Consider the following 24,712-nt stretch of genomic DNA (forward strand, 5'->3'; position numbering starts at 1 on the left):
CCATTTTACAGTTGTTGCTTTTGAAAACACAATGTCGAATGATAAAGAATAGATGAACATTGTAAGACGAATAGAAGTGTTAGTTTAGACTTTTCAGTACCAATCATATCCAACAAGATATGATCTCTCGGAAAAACTACATGTATATAATAGTTTTATAACACTTTCATGACATTTTGACTAGATGCCCTTTTTCATCCAATCTACGTGTTTATGTTTTCCTTTCATCCATACTACAAAATGTAGTTCGCCTTAGACTTCGTTCAACCTATCTTTGGTCAATATATAAACTGCATCGTAACGGTGGATACTCATTCAATAGTTCAAAGGTTCAAAAACAGTTTAAAAGATCTGCTCAAAGTGAGTATAGAACCACAAATGTGCCCATTTTCATGAATAAAGAGGATAGCCGATTATAGTGAGAATAGTGATTATTAGCTTTTTGTATGATCGTATTTTGCGATGATTTACCATAGTATGTTGTTTTTTTTCTTCTTAGACCAGCTTGTTAGGTTTGCGTTTGTCCCAGAGCGGCAAGACGCGCCCTTTGGAAAAGATTAATATGTACATCAATATATATATTTACTTGTTATGTCTTATTCTCTACTTTTAACGTGTCAATGTGAATTGTATTTTAAGCCTCCATGTACTATACGTAATATATTTTAGACATGTATAATATTTTTATCACCATGCAGTTCGTTTCCATGTTACTACCGCGTACTTGCTTGTATATTTATTAACGATGCCTATTTTATTTAATAAATCGATAAGTTTTAATATGTTTACAAGCATTGAATGATTGAATGTTTTTTTTTTCAAATTATAACGTGGATTTATTTGTATAGTTGTAATCGCCAGTGCTATTTTACTTGTAGATAAATATTAATTGGATGCCTTTTTCGCTTCATTGCTCAACCCGGGCATTGTGAACAATTTATTACCCTTAATCATTAAACTATACGAAAGGTCTTTAGTGTGATCCCTCCAATAAAAATCTCACACCTTGATTACACTTTACCTTTCGCCTATATATGTGGCGACTTCTCCGTATATGGCGCGACTTCATATTGGTACTAGGTTGTGTTATACCACTTCTCCTGCTACCCAAATAATTATAGTAGTATGTAGCCCGTATTGTTAATCTGTTAAAGTTACTGGACTTTTCCAAGATGTCTGCGCCCATGATATCCGACATTTTCAATTTTTACTGATTGTTTTAGTGAATTACTAAATGATTTTCACAAACCATGAAGTTTACTCTTAGAATCCGAACCGAGCAAGAAGAAGACATCGATTGGAGTGTAAATCCAGATGAAATAACTTTCCCAAATGTCTTAGTAAGATTTGTTTACTGTTTTTGAAAGCACAGGAAATTGTCACTTGCTAGCTACAATGATACTTTTTTTTATTATTTTGACATTTCTTAGGTATCCCTGTCTCGAGTCTGCCATAGTAAAAAAATCGTCAAAAGACTTGTTGACGGCCATTTAGGTGGACTAAGGAACTTGACAGAATGACTTTTTATATTCAAAATTGACGATATGCCTTAATATGGACAATTTGTGATACATCTCATGACTTAGCTTACAAATAATTATAATGACATGGTTAAATTGAGAACTATCAAATACTTAATAATAAAATTTTTCATCATACTGATAGAAAGACACAAAGAGTGTATGTCTGAATGGGGGGGTTGAATCCTGTACCTTTTGACAAGCAGTCTACACTATAGCAGCGTAAAAAGTGATAGAAAGACTCAAAAGATAGTATGTCTGAACGGGGGTTTGACACCACAGCAGCGTAACTATATATGGCTGACCCTCCGATCCTCCCTCTTTCATCTTTTTTAGACTGGACCAGAAGCCCCTTTACCTTGATGTACTGACCTGTCAAGGTTCTGTTACTGCCCCATTACATTCAGGTGCTACCTAATTACTTCTGACACCTTTAAAGTGAAAGAAAGAATATATGCCTGAACTGGGGTTTGCGACGAACAGTCGACACCGCAACCGCGTTGCTATAAAAGCAAGCTCAATAGTGAAGCTGTTGGAAGTGCCCTATATGGCTCACACTACTTTTATCTCTCTCTTACCGTTTTGGGATTGGACCAGAACTCCTTTAACCTGGATGTACTGAACTGTAAATTCATTTACATAAGCAAGCTTGTGTTTGGTTTTTAAGAACCTTGGAAAAAATGTACACATTGATTTCTTAGAAACACATTAATTTTGATCATCATTTTAGGGGAAATAAAACGTGAAAAAACTAGTGATTAAAATTAAATGATTATCAAGAGAAAAGAGATCTTGTAGTTGTAAAATACAGGATTGTAGAAGATCTTTTGTTCACTCCCTAGCCATGCTGTACCAAAGACATTGTAAGTACTAGTTCTCGGTTGTATTGTGCTAAACCATTATGAATCAATTTGTGCTAAGCACAGACCACTATTATGAACAAATTTGTAAGAAGAACAGACCACCATTAAGAGCCAAATTTTCTATGAACAGACCACCATTAAGAACCAAATTGTGCTTAGAACAGACCACCATTAAAAACCAATTTGTACTTGGAACTGACTGCCATTAAGAACCAGTTTGTGCTAAGAACTGACCACCATTAAGAACCAATTTGTGCTTAGAACAGGCCACCATTTTGAACCAATTTGTGCATAGACCAGACCACCATTAAGAACCAATTTGTGCTAAGAACAGACTACCATTAAGAACCAAATTGTGCTTAGACCAGGCCACCATTACGAACCAATTTGTGCTAAGTACAGATCACCGTGAAGAACCCATTTGTGCTTAGAAAAGACCACCATTATTTAAGAACCATTCAGAACCAATGTCTGGTGTAAAAAATGCTAGGGTTTTCAGCCCAGACCCTTGAGTTTCAACATGTCTTGCATTGTTTCTTTATCTTTGCGGTCTCTCTAGCAAAACCAGAGGGCACCATGAATAATATACACTAGGAATGTTGTAAATGGAAATAAACAGTTACAGTCTTAGCCATGTTTTTAAAAAGACTCCTTCACATTTTATAGGGTCTGGAATGGAAAAAAAATAATTTAATAATGTGTGTAGCTAAATGCTTGATTAAATGATAATACATACAGTAAGTCATACAAATGTATTATCAAAGTTCAAATTAGAGCTTTAGTGTTATACTGATTTTCAAATGTAGAGACAAATCATCTAATTTCCCGAAAAGTGTTAGAAATGCTATTTAAAATATTTAGGCTGTATTTAAAATTTTGTTCAAATGAGTATTTGTCAATTGCTGTTTGGTGTTTTTCATATAAGTTTAGTTGACTTACTAAATTTAAACAACATTTAAATACGTTCAACAGTTTCCAACAGAAAATCTGTGAATGAGCCCCTTTAAATAATATGCCTCTATTTTAAAATTCACCATGTTAGGATATGTTTCTGTGGTATGTTTTCAATTACTACTTGATATTAACATTTATACTTTGGATGATCTTCTACTTCTATTGTATTATGTATAAAAACTTGAGTTTGTTTTAAGAAAAATAACCACATATGCATAAATTTGGTAAGCATAGGTTAAAATCTGAATAAAATTATGACATTTTTGGACATAACTATTCTTCAGTGAATATGCATCCACACTCTTGAAAAACTTAACTGGTTTATAAAAAAAAATTTTTTTAATTTATTCGCCATCATGATTTAAATGCATATTTATCATTGCAGGAGGTCATTTCAAAAATTCTTCCGGGTATAACTACTACAGCCTTTCAATGTAAGAGGGAAACACACATGTACAGTCAAACCCCATTGGCTTGAACTCCCAGGGACCGGTGAAATTACACCGAACCTCGAAAAACTCAACCCTAGCCAAAATGCTAACCTTCAGTTTTAAGAATTTGTTCATTTACATCCAATTCTAGTCAGTGAAGAATTTGAGCCAAGCGAGTTCGAGCCAACAGGGTTCAACTGTATTTAGTATTTTATTTGAAATAAAAGCTTATCATTTCCTAGGCTATTTTGGTATTCATACGCATGCGTGTATCAACATTACTTTGATTGAATCTTTTCCATTGCCTGTTATCTTTGTGTAATAGATCTTTAATAAGTTATTTTATAACATACCTATCTACATTTGCATTTGTGTTTTTAAGTGACTCGCTCATGGTTTGTAAAATGCACTTTTTTATGACGAAATAATAATTATCCCTCAGCTTATGCAAGTGTCCATGTGGGCAAGGGGTTTTGTTGTCAATTTTCTAATAAAAATTCTTCACCTCTGGCATTGATTCGCTCCCCACTAAAACCAGTTTTTTTTCTATAATAGTTTTATTTCTACTGCAATTTCAGTATAAAAGAGTAAAATTATGATAATATAAGTGTTTTCAGTTGCATAACAATTAAAAACATTATGGTCCAAAAACATGAGCAAGTCCCTTTAAAAGGAAAGTTCTTTGAGATCATATTTCTTCTATATTAGTTTAAACATTATTTATTTTATGACGATTGTGAAGAAAGTTATGATAACTTATACTATGTCACTCTCATTGGCACGATTTTGCTCAGAGTGTGGTCTTTTAGTGTGGGCGAAACCAGAGTACCCAGGGGAAATCTACTGGTCCGGCTTGGTGACCACCAACCAAACCCACATGCACCCAGGTAGGGAATCGAACCAGGGTCGCCTTGTTGAGAAGCAAGTGCACTAACTGGACAACCGGTTCTTCAACATGTATAATCATGTATAATAGTGAAAACAGTGACTTCATAGTTTTCTATGTTAGATGCACAAGGTCCATGATCATTTTAACACATTTTGTGAGAGCCCAATACAATATATTTGTAGATTAAGTTGTTTGCAAGTCATTGCCAATAAGCTGTGACCATTCATTCATGAAAAAATATCTGTTGAAATCAATTATGAGGGCCTCCCTATTTGAATCAGTGATGGATAAAATTCAGTATATTGTTTATCAATGAGACTATCCTCATGTGTTATAACAAGGATGTTTTCCTTTAGGAGATTAAAATGACTTGAAAGGTTGCAGAGTTTATGTTTATATTTGGCCAATTGTTCAGAGCTTTGTTTAGGTTAACAAAGTGATTAACGTCATCGTTGTTAACATCCAAAAGTTATTTTCTTTACAATGTGCTCTTATATCTACATTGTAAATATAAACAAGCACACTTGAACAGTTGTCAGAAATTGTGTTTGAAATACAATTGTATCCATAAAACTTCTAGAGCAGTTTGGATTTAAAAATTAGCAATTATGACGTAAACAATGTTGTTTACTTTAACAAAGTTCTTAAAAGTCAGCCCATTTCTTTTTTATATCGGGCCAATTGTACTTTGTAAAAGTTAACAACGTGATTTACAACAGCATTGTTAACTTTCAAATGTAATTTTTCATGATGTGCTTATATATTTAAATAAAAAGAAGCACACTTAAACACTGTCTCAAATCATGTAAGAAATACACCAGATCACAATTGTTTCCATAAAACTTCCATAGAAGTAAAGATTTGAAAGTTAACAATGATGATGTTAACAACGTTGTTAACTTAAACAAAGTTATGAACAATCAGCCTGTTGTGTCAGTTTTTGATTATACATCAGTGTGTTCTATTTTTAGATGTGGACGAAGATGGTGAGAAAATCACCGTACGCAGCGATGATGAGCTGAAGGCCATGTTCGAGATGGTAGGCTTATTGTTCCGGGATCAGTTATTGAGTCTGCATATTTTAAGTTATGAAATACAAAAGTCAAATGATATACAATACAGAATAAAATTTATTATTAATCGTAATAATAATTACGTTCTGTTGGTATTGAACCTAAGTGGACATTGTCTATTTGTAGCTTTTTTAAACACTAACCTAATTATCAGGGCTTTTTAAGTTCAAGATTAATATTGAAATTAGGATTTTAACTTCAGACTTTTGTACAGTTGTTAAAATAGGTTTTTTTGCTCTAACATTTTCATCAAAAATGGTAGGAAGTACCATGAAATGAATATAAATGACTTTGGAAACAATTTCAAAAGGGACAAAGTATATTTACCCAGCTTTAGGCCTGAATCCCTCATACTCGAACAGAACCCCCGCTATTTTTCAGGATTGACAATTTTCAGCTGTTTGAACCACTGTCATATCCATTATGCTAAATTATAATCATTCCATTCCCTTTGCAGTATGAGTGTGAGATTTCGGAGGAGGACCTTGCTCGAGGGACCGTCCCACCTCTCATCATCTATCCTAGAAGTGGGTTTATTAGCTTGTCTGATTGTTGTAGAAAAAAGTTAACATATTGTCATTGCCTTGGAGTCATTGTCAACAGTGTTTAAATAATCTTTAACTTGGCCATAACCTAAAAACTATTTGTAATATTCAACTGAAACTTGGTACACATGTTGCCTGAGATAATACACACAGGTACAGCAAGGTCCATAACTCTTGCTTGAATATTTTTTTAGTTATGCCTCTTTTTAACTGAAATATAATAGAGGAGCTTTTGCATTTTACCTAGATTTTTTAAAGTGCTTCTTTTATATCTGGACACATGATTGTAACAAGTACAAGTAGATACAAGAAAATGCACCTTACAATGGGTCGATTGTTCAGTGATTCAAGCATCATTGTTTACTTTGAAGTTGTTATTGCTCAGGAAGTTTATTGGATAACGGTACTTATGTGATTTGCTGTACTTCTAACAAGCCTTTTAAGCTGTAATTGTTTATTATTCAATATGTGAGCAGATCATCAAATATTTCACATTAAAAGTAAACAACAATAATGTTAATCACGTTGTTAGGTTTAACAAGGTGTTGAAGAATCGGCCCAATCAACCAATGTCTTCCTTTGTAAAAATAAAGGGAGAGCTTGCTCACCGATAGCGTAATTTGACATCTCAGTGGCCTATATGTTTGGATATTACATCCCTGAAATTTTTAGAACTCATCAGTTTTACCATAATTTAAAAAAATTACATAAGATTTTAAAGATTTTATAGCATGATTTAGTTGTCATTTTACACACCAGTTGCTTGAAATATTTCTTTATTTCAGTTGGGAAAACACCAAAGGACAGAAACAGATATGACTTGAAGGTAAGTGGTCAGCTGGGTTAACTTTTGAAATACATTGCTTAAAGGGATCAAACACCTGATGATAAAATTGCAAAATGAAGAGAAAATTGTCAAAACTTACATAAAATTGACATCGTTGTGTACAAAGCAATTAATCTTTCTTACGGATGTATCACATGCATCTATCACAGTTTTTGCACATTTTTCAAATTCGAAATTAAAATCCAAGGAAGTTAAAAAATAGCATAGAAAAAAATATAATATTTCTGTACTCATAAATAGATATGATTTGAACTGGGAAAACATCGTGTGCTATTCTTAAACGGGGAAACTCTGACGAGACATCAACATGGACAGCAACATGATAATTGCATTTATAATTTTAATAAAGTATAACGATGTATTATCGGCCTCCTACTAGCTCGCATTAGCAATACAAGGGTTGTTTTTAGAAAATACTGTTACTTATACTGTATTTGCCAATTTTTGGACCATCTGGTGTCTAGCCCATTTAAAGGCAAATATCCCTATGGTTGTTTAGTCTTTTATATCTAATGACAGCTGTGTGTACATAGTTTTAACTGTTAGACACATAGGTTCCATAATGGATAAAAATATTTAAAAATAAACTTGTTTGAAAGTCATTGGCAATAATCTGTGTCCACTGATTAATGAAAATAATATATCTAGATAAATACTTGTATATTTTCAATAGTGATGGATGAAAAACAGCTAATCCACCATACTGTCCTAATCTTACAAAAGGGATATTTGCCTTTAAAATAAAGATGAAGTGCTTACCAAAGTGTGTACTTACAATGCAGCTTTATAGTTGATTTTGATGACCATACAGTATCTGTTTTAAGATTAGAACTATCTTAATGATTCTGGTTTATGTAAATAAAATGTAAACTTTTTAACTCTAATGCCTGGTTGCTTAAATTTCTTAAACCTGGTTTCTAGAATTAAAAGGGATTGTGTCCATTGCATTTTTACCATTAGCTGTTGTATTATTAAAGGCACACAATAAAGCTGGATGCAAAAAAATGTTATTTTTTTAATTTTAATGCATTATCAGTTTTAACTCATCTGATTTAAATGATAAAAACAAAAAATCATATGTTTTAGGTACAGATAAAAAATATAAGCCTGTATTAATGTTGTTGTTTTTAATAAATTACTATGTGGCCAAGAATATTCCCAGTTCAAAAAATGCCAAAACATCACTAATATTTTTTTTCATCTGTACCTAAATGCATTTTTTTGTCTTGAACATTAAAGTCAAATTATTTAAACATGATAATGCATTAAAATTAAAAAAATATATTTTGGTACCAACCTATATCGGGCGGCTTACTGAGGTTAGATAAGAAACAGTTCAGCAACTTGTGATCCATTCGATCTTTTAAATTCTGATTGAAGTTAGCTGTGAAGTACCCAGTGAATCAGAGTTCAGAGTTTAAGCACCATGGCATGGGGCACTAAAAACATTTGGGTAAAGCCTTCAATGTCTTTTGAATCTAAATGTTAACTTTTGGTTTGTTTCTTTTGCAGATCAAAACAGAAACTGGAAGTAGTAAACCACCCAAAAACCAAAGGTATGGCCCTTAAAAATCATGAGGAATTCCCAATTTTGCTAAGGTTCTCTTGTTTTTCATTTCCTATACAAAAAAAATAGCGTAAAAAGAAATCCAGTTTCAGAGGCAAGTTTTCATTTCCAAAATGTGTAGAATGATGCTTAAATGGTTCAACCCATTTTGGTCTTTTGTTGCTTGCTTTTGAAAGCCGTTTTGTTTTAAGGTTTTTTATAGCTTATTTTAGCTTGATTGTGAAGACTTAAAATCTCTTTAGAGGAACATATGTTTTCTGGGTGGAAATTATTACTGGTGTTCTTTTTGAGAGGCCATAAGAACATGACCCAAGGTGGGAATCAAACCCACAATCTCCTGGGTGAGAGGGGGACCCCTTTACCACTAGACCACTCTCACCATGATGGGGATTGCACACACAACCTCCTGTTCGCGAGGGGTGGACACCTATACCACTAGACCACTCTTACCCTGATGGGGATTGAACCCACAACCTCCTGATCGAGAGGCGAACACCTTTACCACTAGATCAATCTCACCTTGGTGAGCATCCAACCCACAATCTCCTAGATGAGAGGCAGACTCTATGCCACTAGACCAATCTCACCCTGGTGAGGATCGAACCCACAACCTCCTGGGTGAGAGGCGGACTTTATTTCACTAGACCACTCTCACTCTGAAAGTTGTATAATCCTATTCCTCATACATAGTAACTTCAAAAGAAAACAAACTTTCTTTATCTCTCTTTCCCCCGTTGTTTGATAGGCCTCACAAGAAAAAGCCAAGAACATGGTAGGTATGTGGGAAGTGCTGAAGCACTCCGTATTTCTTACAAAAAAATATTTATGTCAAAAACATTTTTCTATTACAAAAGTTAGCTTTCTGTACTTTATTTCCAGTTCTCCATTTATGCCAGACATGAGCCACCACAAGGCAAAGTCCAGTACCGAGCAGTTTTCCAAGAAAATTACCTCCCCTTTACACCCTCTTCCTGGGAACCAGCCTTTCTCACAAGGTTCCCAGCTCGGATATAATTCAGGTATTGTCATAAAAATATTTTGAATGTGATTGAATTTTTCATGTTTGGAAACAAAATCAGACATCTGTTCTGCCTTAAATTTATGGTTTAAGCAATTTTGCTACATTGTGTGTGAGCTAAATCAAATGTTTAAATAGCAGCCAATAAGCCTTTAGCAATTTTCCTGATTATGGCATCACAGAGCAAATCCATAGCTAGCGGATGGCAAAATATACTGTTAAACACTTTCCTATTGTTTTACCAGGTTCCCAACAGCCGACCAGCCCACAGCCAATGGACGTGCCTATGACCCCACAGAGTATTCAGATCGCCAGCTTACACCAAGTAAGCCCCCAGGCTGTCCAAATAGCAGCAGACTATGAGCAGCAGCAGATGAGCTCGCCCACACAGACAGAGACGGACAGACGGACTGGAGATATGAAGCAGCTGTTGACGGGGGGAACGATTGACGTGCAGCACTTGCAGCAGGTGGAGATGATAGGGAGTGGAAATGGTGGAAATGTCTACAAGTAGGTGAAGTCAGAGAAAGGTTCATTTTATTCTATAAATTTCTTTAAGCTTGATTGTGACAAAATCTGACAGCTTAAAGAGTTATGCTCAAGAGTTTGTGTCCTGCATAGAAACCAGTACTATGTCCATTTTGAGATACCATGAGAAGGTTCCCGTGGTGGGGATCAAACCTACAACCTCTTTGATGAGTTGCGAACACCTATAACACTAGACCACTCTTACCCGAAGTCAGAGATTGACCGTACCATTTAATAATCTCTTTCATCATGTTATTGATTTGACTCTAACTTGACCATGCATTATTGGATTTTCAAAAAAGTTGCCATGAAGGTTCACCATGATGAGGCAGCATGTCGCGCAAAAGACTCAGGTCTTTATCTTAAAGATCAAGGTCACACTAAGAGGTTCAATGTAGAAATGAATACTGTTGATGGGACTGGTCTGGACTCCTCATCCGGGCTGTATCTTACCATGCATTATAGGATTTTCAAAGATTTCCTTGGAGGTACACCATGCTGAGCATGGATTTGTAGTTACATGTATTGGTAAACGCTATGTTATTCTGTGTTGCAATTGCATGGAAGAGCATTATGTCTGTGTCAAAGGCTCTTTCAATGGACTTAAAATGTAGCTATTTGTTTAATGTTTTTTTTAGGTTGCTGATTGCTGATTCAATTTTTTTTTCAGCGAATCAAAATGCAGAACAATAATGTTTACACTCGTTAAATGTTTCATTGATTTCAATTTGTTTCTTTGTTGCAGAGCCTTGCATGTTCCCAGCCAGACATTCATGGCAGTGAAAGTAAGTCCTGGGGTGGCACTCAAGTGCAACTTAAGTCGATCTAATGGACATGCATCATTAAATTCATTCATTTGATTGGTCAGTTATTTATAACTGGTCAGTTATTTATACCACGCAATCTGATTGGCTACATTGATCTTAGATCTAGGGAAGACCAATATTGAATACCACCCCTGGTAATTGATTATTTGAGTATTAATTTTTTTATAAATAACTGACCGAAACATCCCCTTACCCTGAAAAAATAAATTCAAAGAGATGTCCTAATGTCTTTCTGAGTGCATGAGTATTTGATATGTCATTGATGACTCTTGAAAAAAAAATGGTCAATTTATATTTAACATTTGAATTGACTGCTGTACATGTGTAGAACTCTTTGGTTAAAAAATAATAATTAAATGTTAGGGAGAAGTTTGGGAATTTATGCTGTTAGCCATTTAATACAATTTGAAAATAATGTTCTGCTTTGCCTTCCAGGTAATTGAATTAGACGTGGATATAGAAATACAGAGAAAGATTATCCTGGAATTGGATATTCTACACAAGGTTTGTAAATAATTGATGCATGTACCAATGTGACATGACTCTAAATCGGAATAAAACTAACCAGGAGAATTTCAACAACTTTATTTAAAGAATATATTCAATCCAATTTCGCATTCATTTGTTTGTCCAGGGTAATCCTGTGACTGGTTAATGTTTCCATTGGTTTAACAGCTGTTAATAGCACAGGTTCAGCGTCACATCAATTCATACTATGAAGCCAAAGATACTTGCTGCATATTCAAATGTATACTGGGTATATGTGATTAAACTATAAAGATAATAAAACCAATGTATTGTAGGATGTATCAAAAACTATTTGGACTTTCTAAACAACTTTAACAAAAGTTGATGTTATAACATAGTTTCCCTTTTTACGTTTTATGAAAAAGACCCACAGCTTCCAAGCTCAGCAACAATTGTGATGATGTGCAAATGGAATTCATTTATTAGATAAAAAGGATATAATGATTTTTAAACTTGAATGTGTTCATCCTTTTTTTTTTTAGATCATATGACGGTGGTGTGTAAGCTTATTTATACTCGCCCTTGGGCCTTGCCCATTCGGGGAGTACTCCAATAAGATTGTTAGTCATTTTAGGTTTTTGGAGCAAAGTGCACAAACAGAATGTAAGCCTAGCTAGAGCTACCCTGGTTCTTTAACGTGCACCAGTGTGTGGCATTGACACATGGGACCCCGATTTAACGTCCCTCCCGGAAGATGATTAGTACTTTTTTTAGTGTTGCGGCAGGGAGTTGAACCTGCGACCCCTGAATTGACAGTATGTTACCACTAGACCACAGATCTGCCACAATCATATGATTTTTGTGTGTTGTTTATTTATATTTCAGTGCGATTCTCCCTCCATCATAGGTTTCTATGGGGCGTTCTTTATAGAAAACAGAATCTCAATATGTACAGAATATATGGATGGTAACTGGCTTAGTTTAGTATTCGAAACATTAATAAACATACAAAATAACTTGTATGGGTTAATAAGACAACAGAAGGATACATGTGTTAAAGGAAATTAAAATGCTTCGCTTTTCTTAGCTCAATACAACCTTTAAAGGGACAAGACACCAGATGGTCCCAAAATTGGCAAATGCATTATTTCCACAAAATAAAATTAGAATTGTAAATACGAGGTAGTATGAGGCCAATGATACATCAATTTACCTGATTGAAACAATATTCCTGCATAAAAATAGCGCATAGTGGTTTCTCAGTGTATATTTAGCATGTGATACATCAATATGCAAGATTCAATGCGTTGTACCCAACGATATCAATTTTATGTAAGTTTTCGACTTTTTCTTTTTTTCTTGCAATTGTATCGTCTGGTTGCTAGTCCCTTTAACATGTAAATTTATAAACGGGTAATTGCCAACTTTTTATGTAATTTTCTCAAACTTTTGATTCTCTTGTTTGGTAAAAAAATTATTTTCAATTGGACTTGCATACAGTTAAAATGTTCTTACTGAATAACATTGCTTCACTCTATAAGTAACTTCTTGTTGTATGCTACAGGAGGGTCCCTGGAGCGATATGGTCGTATTCCTGAGGAGATCTTGGGTCGTCTTGCTGTCAGGATTATAGAAGGACTGCTGTATATGTGGAGCCTAAAGGTCCTTCACAGAGGTAAATGTTAAACTGAACCATATAATTATGTATATCAAAATTGTGTTTGTTAATATGGATTTGTAAAATTAAATTTTTAATTTTTTTTACAAATATAAAAAGTTCTTTTGCAATTTTTCACTTTGGAATTTTTGCATGGGTTTTTGTTAGGAAAGAAAATGAAATTGATAAATGATTATTCTTCAATATAACTGAATAGGTATTTGTTTCAGGTTTGTTAAATTTCCCTCTAAAATACCGTAAGAATTGAACACATAATATGAAAACTGGAAAAAAAATTGTGGAATGTGAAGCCACATTGTGTTTTCTGATTGATTCAGTATTATAGTGTACATGGGCAATGCTACGCAGAAGAGACAGGACATCTCATGCAAATTTACCTTACGCAAGCAACTTAAATATTGTTCTACCTGTAAAATTAAGTCAATATGGTATATCAACCAAGACTTTGGCAATAGAGCTGACTGTACATGTATATGATTATCTGAATTTCAGATATAAAGCCGTCTAACATTCTAGTCAATACCAAAGGTGATGTCAAGCTGTGTGACTTTGGAGTCAGTACGCAGGTATGCTAGTCTTTTTTTTTAAAAACACTAGAGTTTGTAATTCAAAGTAGGTTTTTATGACATAACAAGTATTTATGAGACTTGATGCTGATTATATTTCATTATTCAAAGTACAGGCGAACAATGTTTGCTTGAACTTGGTTGGCTCGAATTCCTTGTTGGCTCGAAACTAGATGAAGAGGACCGATTTATTTAAACTGAAGGTTAACAATCCAGCTTGGCTCGAATTTTCCGAGGCTCGATGATTTTTCGTCGGTCCCTGGCAGTTCGAGCCAACAGGGTTCGACTGTATATCAATTGCAAATTCATAGCTACCCATAACATAGATTTCGTTTTATTCTCATATCTTTTATAATGAATTGGATAATTCTGTATGCATGAATACATGTGCTCATAAAGTCTCAATTGCTTTTTCAGCTTGTAAAGTCCATAGCAATTACTTATGTCGGAACAAATGCTTACATGGCAGTAAGTACCTTAGTATGAGCGTAAAATGTGATTTTTTTTCTATCATCAGCAAATATTTCATATTAAAAATTAATACGGTAGTTTTAGAGTGTTTTATGTACTTGTTTGAAAATTATTATTTTTCCAATGTCTTGACATTAGAACTTAATGGCAAGTTGTATACTATTATACCCCTACAAAACAAATTTGTTGGGTATAGAGGAGTAAGCATGTCTGTCAGTCCAATGGATGGTCTGTTGGTTTTTACAATGTTCAGATGATAACTTATGAAAACATTGATTGATTTATGATTTATTTAAATGGTTTTTGGTACACAGGTTTATCACTATGAGATACAGATCATGTTTGACTAAGATTACAATCCACCACTGTTAAACAGAGTTATGGCCCCTTTTCAAAAAAAAGTTTACAATTCCTGTTTTCAGGGTGCTTGTGGGGGTATTCATCAATTCTGTGACAGTTCTAGTGTTATCCAGTGTTTAATCAGCAATTATTATAAGCAATTAAAGCAAAAAAAAAAAATTGAGAAGTAATATGCTTAAAGATGCACTCTTACTCCCAAATAAGATGTACCACTATTAATACAATTGTTTTAAAGTACTGAAAAAGGATGAATAAATATCAAAAACAATGGTTCTTATGAAGGATACCACGTTTAATTTGAAAAAAGGTGCAGAAAACTCAGTTTTTCTGCCTTATGAGTTGGTAGTTGATCACTGTAAATCTTTTAGGACCCACAGGTCATTTTATATTTGTGCGTTTTCAGCTATTGAATGCACAGTTACACTCTTGTTATCAGTAATTAAAAATTTCCATAAATGCATTATTTAGTTAGTAGTTTAAGATTTATCACTCAAAATTAATGTTTGTTATACATGTTTATGTATTTATTTTAAATATAAGTGTCGATTTAAAGTGACACTCTTATTCCAAATCAATACATGCACATGTAAAACAAACAAAAATATTGAGAGATACACCCTCAAAGCATTTATGGAAAATATTAATTACTATTAACAATATTATAACTGTGTATTTAATAGCTGAAAATGCCAAAATATTAAATTATTGGTGAATGTTAAAAGATTTACTGTGGTCTACTGTGGTCTACTATAGTCTCATAAGGTAGAAATACTGTGTTTTCTGCACCTTTCTTTCAAATTAAACTGGGTATCCGTCATTAGAACCATTGCTTTCGACATTTATTCATTGTTTATGGAATATTAAAACAATATTATTAATTATGGTTAATCTTATTTGGGAGTAAGAGTGTATCTTTAACCATATGTGATAATGATCTATTTTACAGCCAGAAAGAATAAAGGCAGAGAATTATGGAGTGCCATCAGAGGTTTGGAGTCTCGGTGTCACATTGTTTGAGGTAATTATTTAAGCCTATTTTTACATTTCAGGTTAAACTCAATTAACAAATGTCTTCCTCATTCTAACATGAACAAATCTTTGAAAGTGTATGCACAGAAATGAAAGGGTAATAGTGGGGTTTAAACTGTGAATTTGTTGAACCGAATTAACATAGATTTGAAGGATTACTAATAAATAAGACACTTAAATTAATGGACACAAGTAAAAACATCGTTATAATAGAATTAAAAAAAAACTGTCCGTGATAATAAATAGATAAAGCATTGATTAACAATATGCCATATTTTTTTTTTAAACAGTTCATGATATAACCATTTACAAACGTACTTAAGTTCCTTGTTTTTTTTACGTTTCAGCTTGCAACAGGGGAATTTCCATTTCAAGAGGTAAACAGATGTGCAAAACTGAAGCTAATGATTCAATATGCCTTCTCACAAAACATGCATACTTCATGTTTTTTATGATTAGGTAGTCGCATAAAAACAATGAAGATACAATAGTGATTTTAGTTGTCTATTAAAACAGCACTTTCACAAATTGAATGTTTTGCCAACTTTTTTACTTTTTGTCTAGCAAAAATCCATGGAAACCAGCTATTTAAGACTGCTGACAAAAAGCTAGATCACAGATTTTTACATATAAGTTCAAAAATTGATGTTTTATGCCTTTTTCCTAAACTGTAAGTAACGGTTTAAGCCATAAAACATTAATTTTCGAACGGAAATATGAAATTCTGCGATCTGTTTTTTTGTCAGCAATCTTATATCATTGGTTTGCAAATATCTCCGCAAAAAATTTCCCTTTCAAAGACAAAAAATAAAAAGTTGTAAAAATGGTAAATCTGTGAGAGTGCAGCTTTAAACATACAAATTTTAGATTGATGCACACAAGAAACATATTAATTTCAATGCATTATTATGTTTTACTCATTTGACTTGAATAATCAAAACTAACAGAAAGCATATGATCTGTGTACAGGTAAATAATGAAAGCCTTTATAAATAGGGTTTTTGAATAATAATTACATGGCCACTGTTCCCTAGTCCAAAAAAGGACCAAAATATCCAATCGTCCTTTTTTTTTCAACAATATTGATATATAGATGTTAAAATTACGCATAAATTGCTCTGTTATCAAAGGGAAGCAACTCATATTAATGATGACATTAATTTTATAAGGTTGTTTCCCTTGGTTATAAGCATAATGCACCAGTCAATTGTAACCACGGCCACCCCAGGTGCGGGGAATAGCAGGGACTTTGACTTTCAGTCCAGCCAACCCCGGCTAAAATCCCCGTCGTGCGGGGACGAACAGATGGTACAATCCCCCCCAAATGCCCCCGCACCCCAGGGACCCTAGGTAAGGCCCATTCCCGCTATATTTAAAACAAAGACAAAACCACCGCATTCACCTGGCATTGCGATGCCACCTGAAAGGTAAAAACACAGCCTATTTCCCCGGCTATCCCCGGTATACCCCCTGACCTGGGGGGGGCCCTGGTTATAATTGACTTGTGCATAAAGTAATGGTAAATTATTATAATTTTACCATATGTTTCATTGTTTGTTATTGTTTTGGACCAAGTGTATAACTGTATAACTATTGATAATTTGTCATTGTAGTCATATTATCTTAGTTGATAAACTGTCAGAATTGGTGAGGCGTAATATTTTTTTAGCTTGAGCCATTGTGATAGATTATAAGTATCTTCCATGGCTGAGAGTGTGAGACCCGAGCGTAGGGTGTTTTGCGGAAACGAGGTTTACCCTGCGCAAGGGTCGGGATGAACCTATCTTACACGAGCGGCTATGGTAGATGCTTTTTCTCCCACCTCAGTTATACAAAATTAAGTAAAAATGTATTTTTTGCTGGAACTCTTTTGTGATAGTGAAAATAATTTCGTATGGATATGCGATAATTCGTGGTTGTCATGGATATGCCCGCAGTGATTAAGATTATGTTAATAGTCTAATCGGTCTAAATAGTTATAAAGAGATAAGCATTATTTCTTAAAAGATGCGTGAAAACTATTTTATTGTGACAATTGAAGCAAGATATAATTAATTAGCGTTCTAAATATTGCCCCAAGACAAGGTTTCCATGATGCTACAGACGACAGTCTTTAACAAGGGAGGTAATTACAATGTGGCAACCATTAAAAAGGAGTTCCATACGGGCATTTTATCTTCGCCCTTGGGCAAGATAAGAATTTCTAGCATGGTTAAATTATTCGATCTACTAATCTGAGGTGGGAGAAATGGTGTGGCTGTTAGTAGTGGAGCCAAAACCTTAATGTTGGTCATTAACTTGAAAACTAAGAACATCCAAGAACCCTTCTACCTCTCATAATAGCTTAGGTACATTTTGACAATTTTTAAAGTCTGAAGTACATGTTGAAGTGAGAAAAAGACCTGTTTTGGATAAAAACCTTCTTGCACAATATAATATACTGCATTATTTATGCTAAATCTAATGTTAAATGCCAACCAATCCTGCTTAACAGAAATATTCAGGTAAAATTTTGTAAGTAATAAAGCACAAAAGTTAAGTCTATGAATTTAGTTGTCGATGTCATTATTTATGGACAAAGGGAAACAACCTGATGAATTATAGTACTTTATTTTTAATGACTATGTTGAGGTTGTTTCCCTTGGTCTATTCAATACAAATGTATGTATTGTCATATGCAATAAATCTGATAACTTACATGTATATTATACGCTGAATTATTGTATATGGCAATACATTTATTTGTTTAATTATTCCACAATAGTGGACAAGTTTTGACATACCTCTGTTGTTACGTTTGTTAAGAAAATTTTCTTCTTCTTTTTTCAGATGGTGTCAAAATCAAACGTAAGTCTTGTGGTATGAAACATATTTCATGTTATTGAAATGTCTTGAAATTTAAAGAAGAACCATTCTCAAAAAAAGTGTATTAAATGCCAGTTAAATCTGCATAAAATGCAGCTGTATTGGCACGGTATTTTTATGCACATTTTATCATTTCAGCCTGGTAGTATGTTCAACATGATTTTAGAAGGGGTGAGTTTATGAACTAAATATCCAGGGCCATGTTTACGAACAGTCTCAAGGCCAAGTCTAGACTCGCATCCAGAAAAATACTTTCACAATTGCAAATAATCATCTTAATTCCATTTGCTTTACAAAAAAAAAAAGTTAATAATTGTACGATTTTAAATAGTAATACAATTCATCAATTTTTATCATCAGAACACAACTAGAAGGAAAGTTATTATGAAATGAATATTCGCAGATTCGCCATTTGAGTCTGAACTCAGACTTAAAACTGTTCGTAATCATGGCCTCAGGTTAATATTTTATTTTGTTATTACACAATTAAGGGATTATGAAGAAAAAATGCTTACCTTCCCACACCTTAACATGTGGGAAGGGAAATGTCAAACCAACTATTAATTAATTATGGCCTAAATATGGATTTACATGCAAGATCGACTGAGCAAACCGAAACAATACCATGAACCAAAAATACTAAAAAGGAAATATTATAAACAATAATTATTTTGTCATTCTTTTGGCTGGCTTGAATAAAAAAGTAATTTTGGGTCATTTGATTTCTAAACAGATTTCAAATTTCGTAATGTTTGCAATATTTTGTTTTATCCTGCAGAGGACTCCAGTATTACCACAAGATGTATTCTCACCTGAGCTTAGTGATTTTGTAGCAAGATGGTAAGGATAAAAGTAGTTTATATGTTAATCAATAAGAAGATTTGATTGTGTAAATAGCACAGTGAATAAATAGTCTGTTAAAAAAACCCATACCACATGTGCTGTTTTAACATTTTTACAACAAAATTAAAATTTGGCTTTTCTGATGTAAGTGAATACAGACCCAGCACTTTAAAGAGCATGATTTAAAGCTACAATGAAATAGGCTGGTTGATGCGAAACCAACGCAAACTGTACATGTATGGATCTTTTTAGGGGATATGAGGCCACTCCATAGTAGTTATAAGTCCCACATTGATTTCAGTGCTCCAGCAAGGTCTATATAGCAGGGGGTGGGGGATGGCCTGCTGCCCTTTTCCAGCACCCTGCTGCCTTTTTACTATCCCCTGCTGGGCCCATTTGTTTGACAGAGCCACCTTGGATGATTATTTAAATCATTTTTTTGCATACAGCCTGGTTTCTCTTACAGTTTTAAACTACATTTGATATTTATTGGACATATTGTCAAGTCAATTTTAAGAAATAATTATAAAAAAATAATGAATATAAAGAATTTTGACTATTAAAAGTAAAGAAAACAGCTAAGGTATTCATAACCATTTAACAAACTATTCTTATTAAAAGAAATTACTGTAAATATTACACAATATGAACTGAACAGTGGCCCTTGCAAGTGCCCCATTAAGGCTCATTCAATGCGCATCACAAGTGCCCTTTCTGACCTACCACCCTGCCCTTTTCAAATCCTTGCTGGAGCACCAGATGAGTAAAAGAATATGCTCAATCACAGATGGTGGCAGTCTGCTTTCTTTGATGTGTGAAGACAATTGACAGCCTGTAGATGTGGAAGTTGATTTAGAATTCGCTTGGTGTATTTGGGCCGAGCAAAAGTCATGACCATTTTAAGCTCCTAAACATTCAAATGCTAAGTTCATTTGGAGACAGTAGTATTTGGTTCCAGTTGAAACAAATACATTTTCCACCCGATGTTGGAAACCCTATTGTATTAAATGTTTTTCACGCTTTATTTTCAGTATGCAGAAAGATCCAGATAGGCGAATAACCCAAATTAATGTTCTGGTATGCCTTTCATTAAAAGATAACATGTAATACAAAGCTGTTTAGTATTAATCTTATCTTGTAAGTTGTTTTTTTAATAATTCATTCCATGTAAAGCACGAAATTGTGACTATTGAAGATCATACTGCTCAAATTTTATCGAATGTAAGTTGTAAATGTATTACCTAATCAAGTAAATATACAACCATTAGTTTAGGAAAGGACTTTAGTTGTAACTTAAATCAGTGAAATATAAAAATGTATGTATTTATATGTCCGTGGTATGTCTTAGCTTTAATAGTCTAATATCTGCAGGAATAAGAGGATACCACAAAATCTTCCATTAGGTGTATTGTGTTCAAGTATTGTGTCAAACAGATATCATTTTACCATACATAATTAATATATTAAAAAAATAAGAATTTTTTTAATTCTCTCCAAAATCTTTATTGAAATTGGAATCTAACCTTGTTTCTAACCCCTTTTTTACCTTGAGGTTAGACTTTCTATAGATATGTTAAATATACTTACAGGGTCACCCACTGATCCAGAAGTACCTACAGGATAGAAACATTTCTAAGGTGCTGTCAGCCTGGATAACCAGTCAACTCCAGTTGTCCAAGGCACGGAGCACTCAACAGTCTTCATAGCGTAACATTTGCTCAATCACAGAACACTCAACTGTCCTTATAGTTAAAGCTGCGGAAGACAAAGAGCATGTCCAAAAATCGCCATAGTTACAGTTGCTCAAGGAACAGAGCACTCAACAGTCTTAATGTACAGTTATTCAAAGCATGATGCACTCAACTGTCATCAATCCATAAAAAAATAAGTCTGGCCTTTTAACAGTCCTCATTGCAAACTGCTGGTGGCATATTGTACTCAACAACCCATGTAATTGTACATACGGGACAACACTTGCAATATCCAGGATCTCTCAGCCTGATTTGACATTCAGCTCTGGAGGGCTTGCAGCACTCAACAACCTTTATGTTAAGCTGCTTTAACCACGGTGCACTCAACAAGCCATGTTTCATCCACAATTGTTGTCTTTAACTAATTAGAAGTTTTGAAAGCTACAATCTCCAGACAAATGCTTGGAGCAGTCAACACCCTTCCTAACTCTTAACAAGTCCAGTTCTGTTAAATGAAAGCTTGTAGCAACCCATCTACATGAATGAGCTATGGAATGGTGCTAAATGATATTTTAGTATATGCTGTGCATAATAGATATTATGTTGTGCCATTTCCATTAAAGAAAAGGACAACTTTAGTACTGACTAGTGGTACTTGCAGGTATCTTTGCATGTGGTGAAGCATGCAATTTTTATTCACCGAGTCTTGTCTAATGTAGTTTTCTGTTGTGCAAGATTTAAAAACAGTGCCATCTGTTCAACAACTGTTTGATTTATAAAAGGTGTGTTAGTTATTCCTTTTTCTGAAATGATACAAAAGGAATCGAGTTAAGTATATGAATTCAAATAGTTGTTTTACTACATGTTCATTGACTGTATATGAGAGTGTAAATATAAAAAGTTGAGGGTCACAAAAATTTCTATGCAGCGCTTTGCAGATTACATTCCCTCTGATTCTAAACTGATCACAAGGTGTTATTTATATAGAGGATATTTGTTTCAGTGTAATATCTAGAGGATATTTGTTTATTTCAGTGTAAGATCATATTTTTTTTTCACGAGTGTCATACAAAAACATATTTTCACGATTGGCAAATTTTCTGTTTCTTTTATGCTTATTTTCCAAGTTTTATACAATTCTAAAAAAAATTCTTCATTACACACTTTTTTTTTAAAAGGTGTTATTCACGCCACTACCCGTGGGTTTGATATTTTCACTGTTGTTATTTCACTGATAAAACTATCATTTCATCGAAAAGCATGAAAGAAAGCAATATTTTTTTCAAAGAGTGAGCACTGAAAGTTATATTTCATGAGTGGTGTTGGGACGAGTGAAATATTTACTTTTGCTGTGAAATGTAATGCAATCTAACACTTAACCAAACAATTTTACTTTTCATTGCATGCTTGATATGGATCAATATCAGTAATTATTTGATGCAAAATTTTTATCAAAATCCAGTCATACCAGAAATGACATCATTGATCGTTTTCCCAGGACTGTGAGCGATTACATTGGATTTTTAGAGTTGAAAGGGCTTAAATTAGTGAAAGAGTGAAATTGTATTTCGATAACCAACTGTTTGAAATAGTGAGTTTAAAAGGACATAAACCATTATAGCATATCATAATGTATATATATCATATAGGTTATGACACGCTGGGGTGCCAAGGATGATGAACCCATGAAAACATGAAATAAATGAATGTATTACACATCTATTTATAATGGCTGCAATCCACATTAGTTGTTTACATTTATTGTATTACATACATTGCATAACCAAAGAGCATTGCATGGTATAAGAAGTGAAATTATCTTTTGAGAACTCACTGTTTGAAATGGTGAGTTTAACAGGATATAATCGATTACTTTTCAATAACTCCTTAAACCATGAATAACACATCAATTAATAATGATAAGCATCCACTGTTGTCATTGTGTTGATTGCATTACATACATGTTTTACCAAAGAGGATAACATAATATAACAAAGAAAGAATCGTTTATATTACTTCTTCATTTTAATTATAAGCCTAATTATGAAACTTTGTCTTTTCATCTTTGTGCAGTGAAGTTTCGGAGTATGTAATTTTATGAAAAAGACTTTTTTTCTGTTTTAATTCTTACAATTATTTAGTTTCCAATTATTTCTGAAACATACATATATAGTATTTAAATTGTTTAAAAGTGCTACATATACGGTACCGGTATATGTTTTTTTCAGCAAGAATTTTATAATTTATAGATATTGCTTTAATAATATTGAAGTAGATTTTGTAATAGGATGTTGTTGAGTAATCAAGTTAAGAAATACTTTGTCAATAAATCTAAATTAAAGCTGTACTCTCAAAGATGTACCATTTTTACAACATTTTTATTTTTTGTCTTGAAAAGAGCATTTTTTTGCATATATTTCTGCAAACCAATGATTTAAGATTGCTGACAAAAAATCAGATCTTAGATTTCCATATTTCCATTCGAAAATCAATGTTTTATGGCTTAAACCGTTACTAATGGTTTAAGAAAAATGCATAAAACATCTTTTTTTACTTAAATATAAAAATCTGCGATCTAAATTTTGTCAGCAGTCTTACATAACTTGTTCCCATGGATTTTTGCAAAAATTGGCTCGTTCCAAGATAAAAAAGTTGTCAAAACTTTCAATCTGTGTGAGTGCAGCTTTAAAGACTTGGTTGAGTAATCAAGTTTAGAAAGACTTTGTCGAGTGATCATATTTTGCTTTGATGAAATTAAATTTGATTTGTTGCTACAAAGTCCTGTTTACCACATGTATGTATTATATAGGTGCCTATAACTAAAAGACATTATAAAGTACATCTGCTGTTTAACATTTGTGCTGCCATCAAGAGATTTATTTTTCAAAAGTTCAATGCAAGTTTGAGTAAGCAGCATATGATCATTCATGTATAATTATGGTAGTTTTGTTTAGCTAGTGATTGATATGAATCATCATAGTTCTGTTATATTCTAGGGCATTGCTCTATATGCAAAGGTAATCCCCATGTTAATGTTCATCCCAGATTAGGTTGAACGTATCAGTCACATTTGTTATTATATTCTAAGTGTATACAGTAATTCTACAAGTGTGCTGGTACAAAAAATATAGAAACATTTATATTATTTTACTGTGATAGTTATATCATTCAAGATTGTTATTTGATAATAAAGGTATCGAAAATGGTGATGTTGTTTTCAGTGGTGTTGTGATCAAAACAGAGACAAAAACAAAAGCGATGCTGATCGATGGCCAATGTTCCAACAAGGGGCTTATCTTGACAACTAACAAATCAATAACGATGAGCGTTTCATTTTATGTGCATAATATCTCTGGCAACATGTGTACCAAGTTTCATTGAACCTTTTTTGAATTTATGCTAAGGTTAAAGTTTTTGCGCAATGACGTTGACAACATATAAAGAAGTCTGCCAAAACCTGATTTTTTTTATAACTTAATACTGCTTAGTAAGGCTTTTAGCGATTAAACGTCAAATTTCATAAATATGAAAAACTGCGATCTGATTTTTTCGGAAGGATAAATATGTGATAAAAAAAATCATCGATATACTTTAAGATGTGTATACAAAATAATGCAGCAAACATGAACATGTTCTTCAAACTTTAACCTTGTATTATGACCTTGAGATGGCGCTGTTC

The 24,712-nt window shown here is 33.4% G+C and overlaps 1 protein-coding gene across 1 annotated transcript; it reads left to right on the plus strand.

Moving 5' to 3' along the window:
• The first annotated feature begins 1,168 nt into the window (after positions 1–1,168).
• LOC128227104 (dual specificity mitogen-activated protein kinase kinase 5-like) lies at positions 1,169–24,231 on the plus strand. The gene is made up of 21 exons (XM_052937312.1): positions 1,169–1,340; positions 3,723–3,771; positions 5,629–5,696; positions 6,188–6,257; positions 7,061–7,101; positions 8,635–8,678; positions 9,569–9,708; positions 9,953–10,217; positions 10,981–11,020; positions 11,498–11,566; positions 12,416–12,497; positions 13,095–13,205; positions 13,701–13,774; positions 14,192–14,242; positions 15,552–15,623; positions 15,982–16,011; positions 18,464–18,481; positions 18,638–18,670; positions 19,278–19,339; positions 20,374–20,419; positions 20,932–24,231. The coding sequence occupies exons 1-21, from the start codon at positions 1,251–1,253 to the stop codon at positions 21,046–21,048; spliced, it is 1,572 nt and encodes a 523-aa protein (XP_052793272.1). The 5' UTR covers positions 1,169–1,250; the 3' UTR covers positions 21,049–24,231.
• Positions 24,232–24,712: the final 481 nt, after the last annotated feature.

This window comes from Mya arenaria, chromosome 3, assembly GCF_026914265.1.
Source record: "Mya arenaria isolate MELC-2E11 chromosome 3, ASM2691426v1".
NCBI lineage: Eukaryota > Metazoa > Mollusca > Bivalvia > Myida > Myidae > Mya > Mya arenaria.

Coding starts and splice junctions, on each gene's coding strand:
- LOC128227104 (XM_052937312.1), top strand. CDS start 1,251: ATGAAGTTTACTCTTAGAATCCGAACCGAGCAAGAAGAAGACATCGAT. Junction 11,021..11,497: donor AGACATTCATGGCAGTGAAA/GTAAGTCCTGGG, acceptor TTTGCCTTCCAG/GTAATTGAATTAGACGTGGA. Junction 12,498..13,094: donor ATGTACAGAATATATGGATG/GTAACTGGCTTA, acceptor TGTATGCTACAG/GAGGGTCCCTGGAGCGATAT.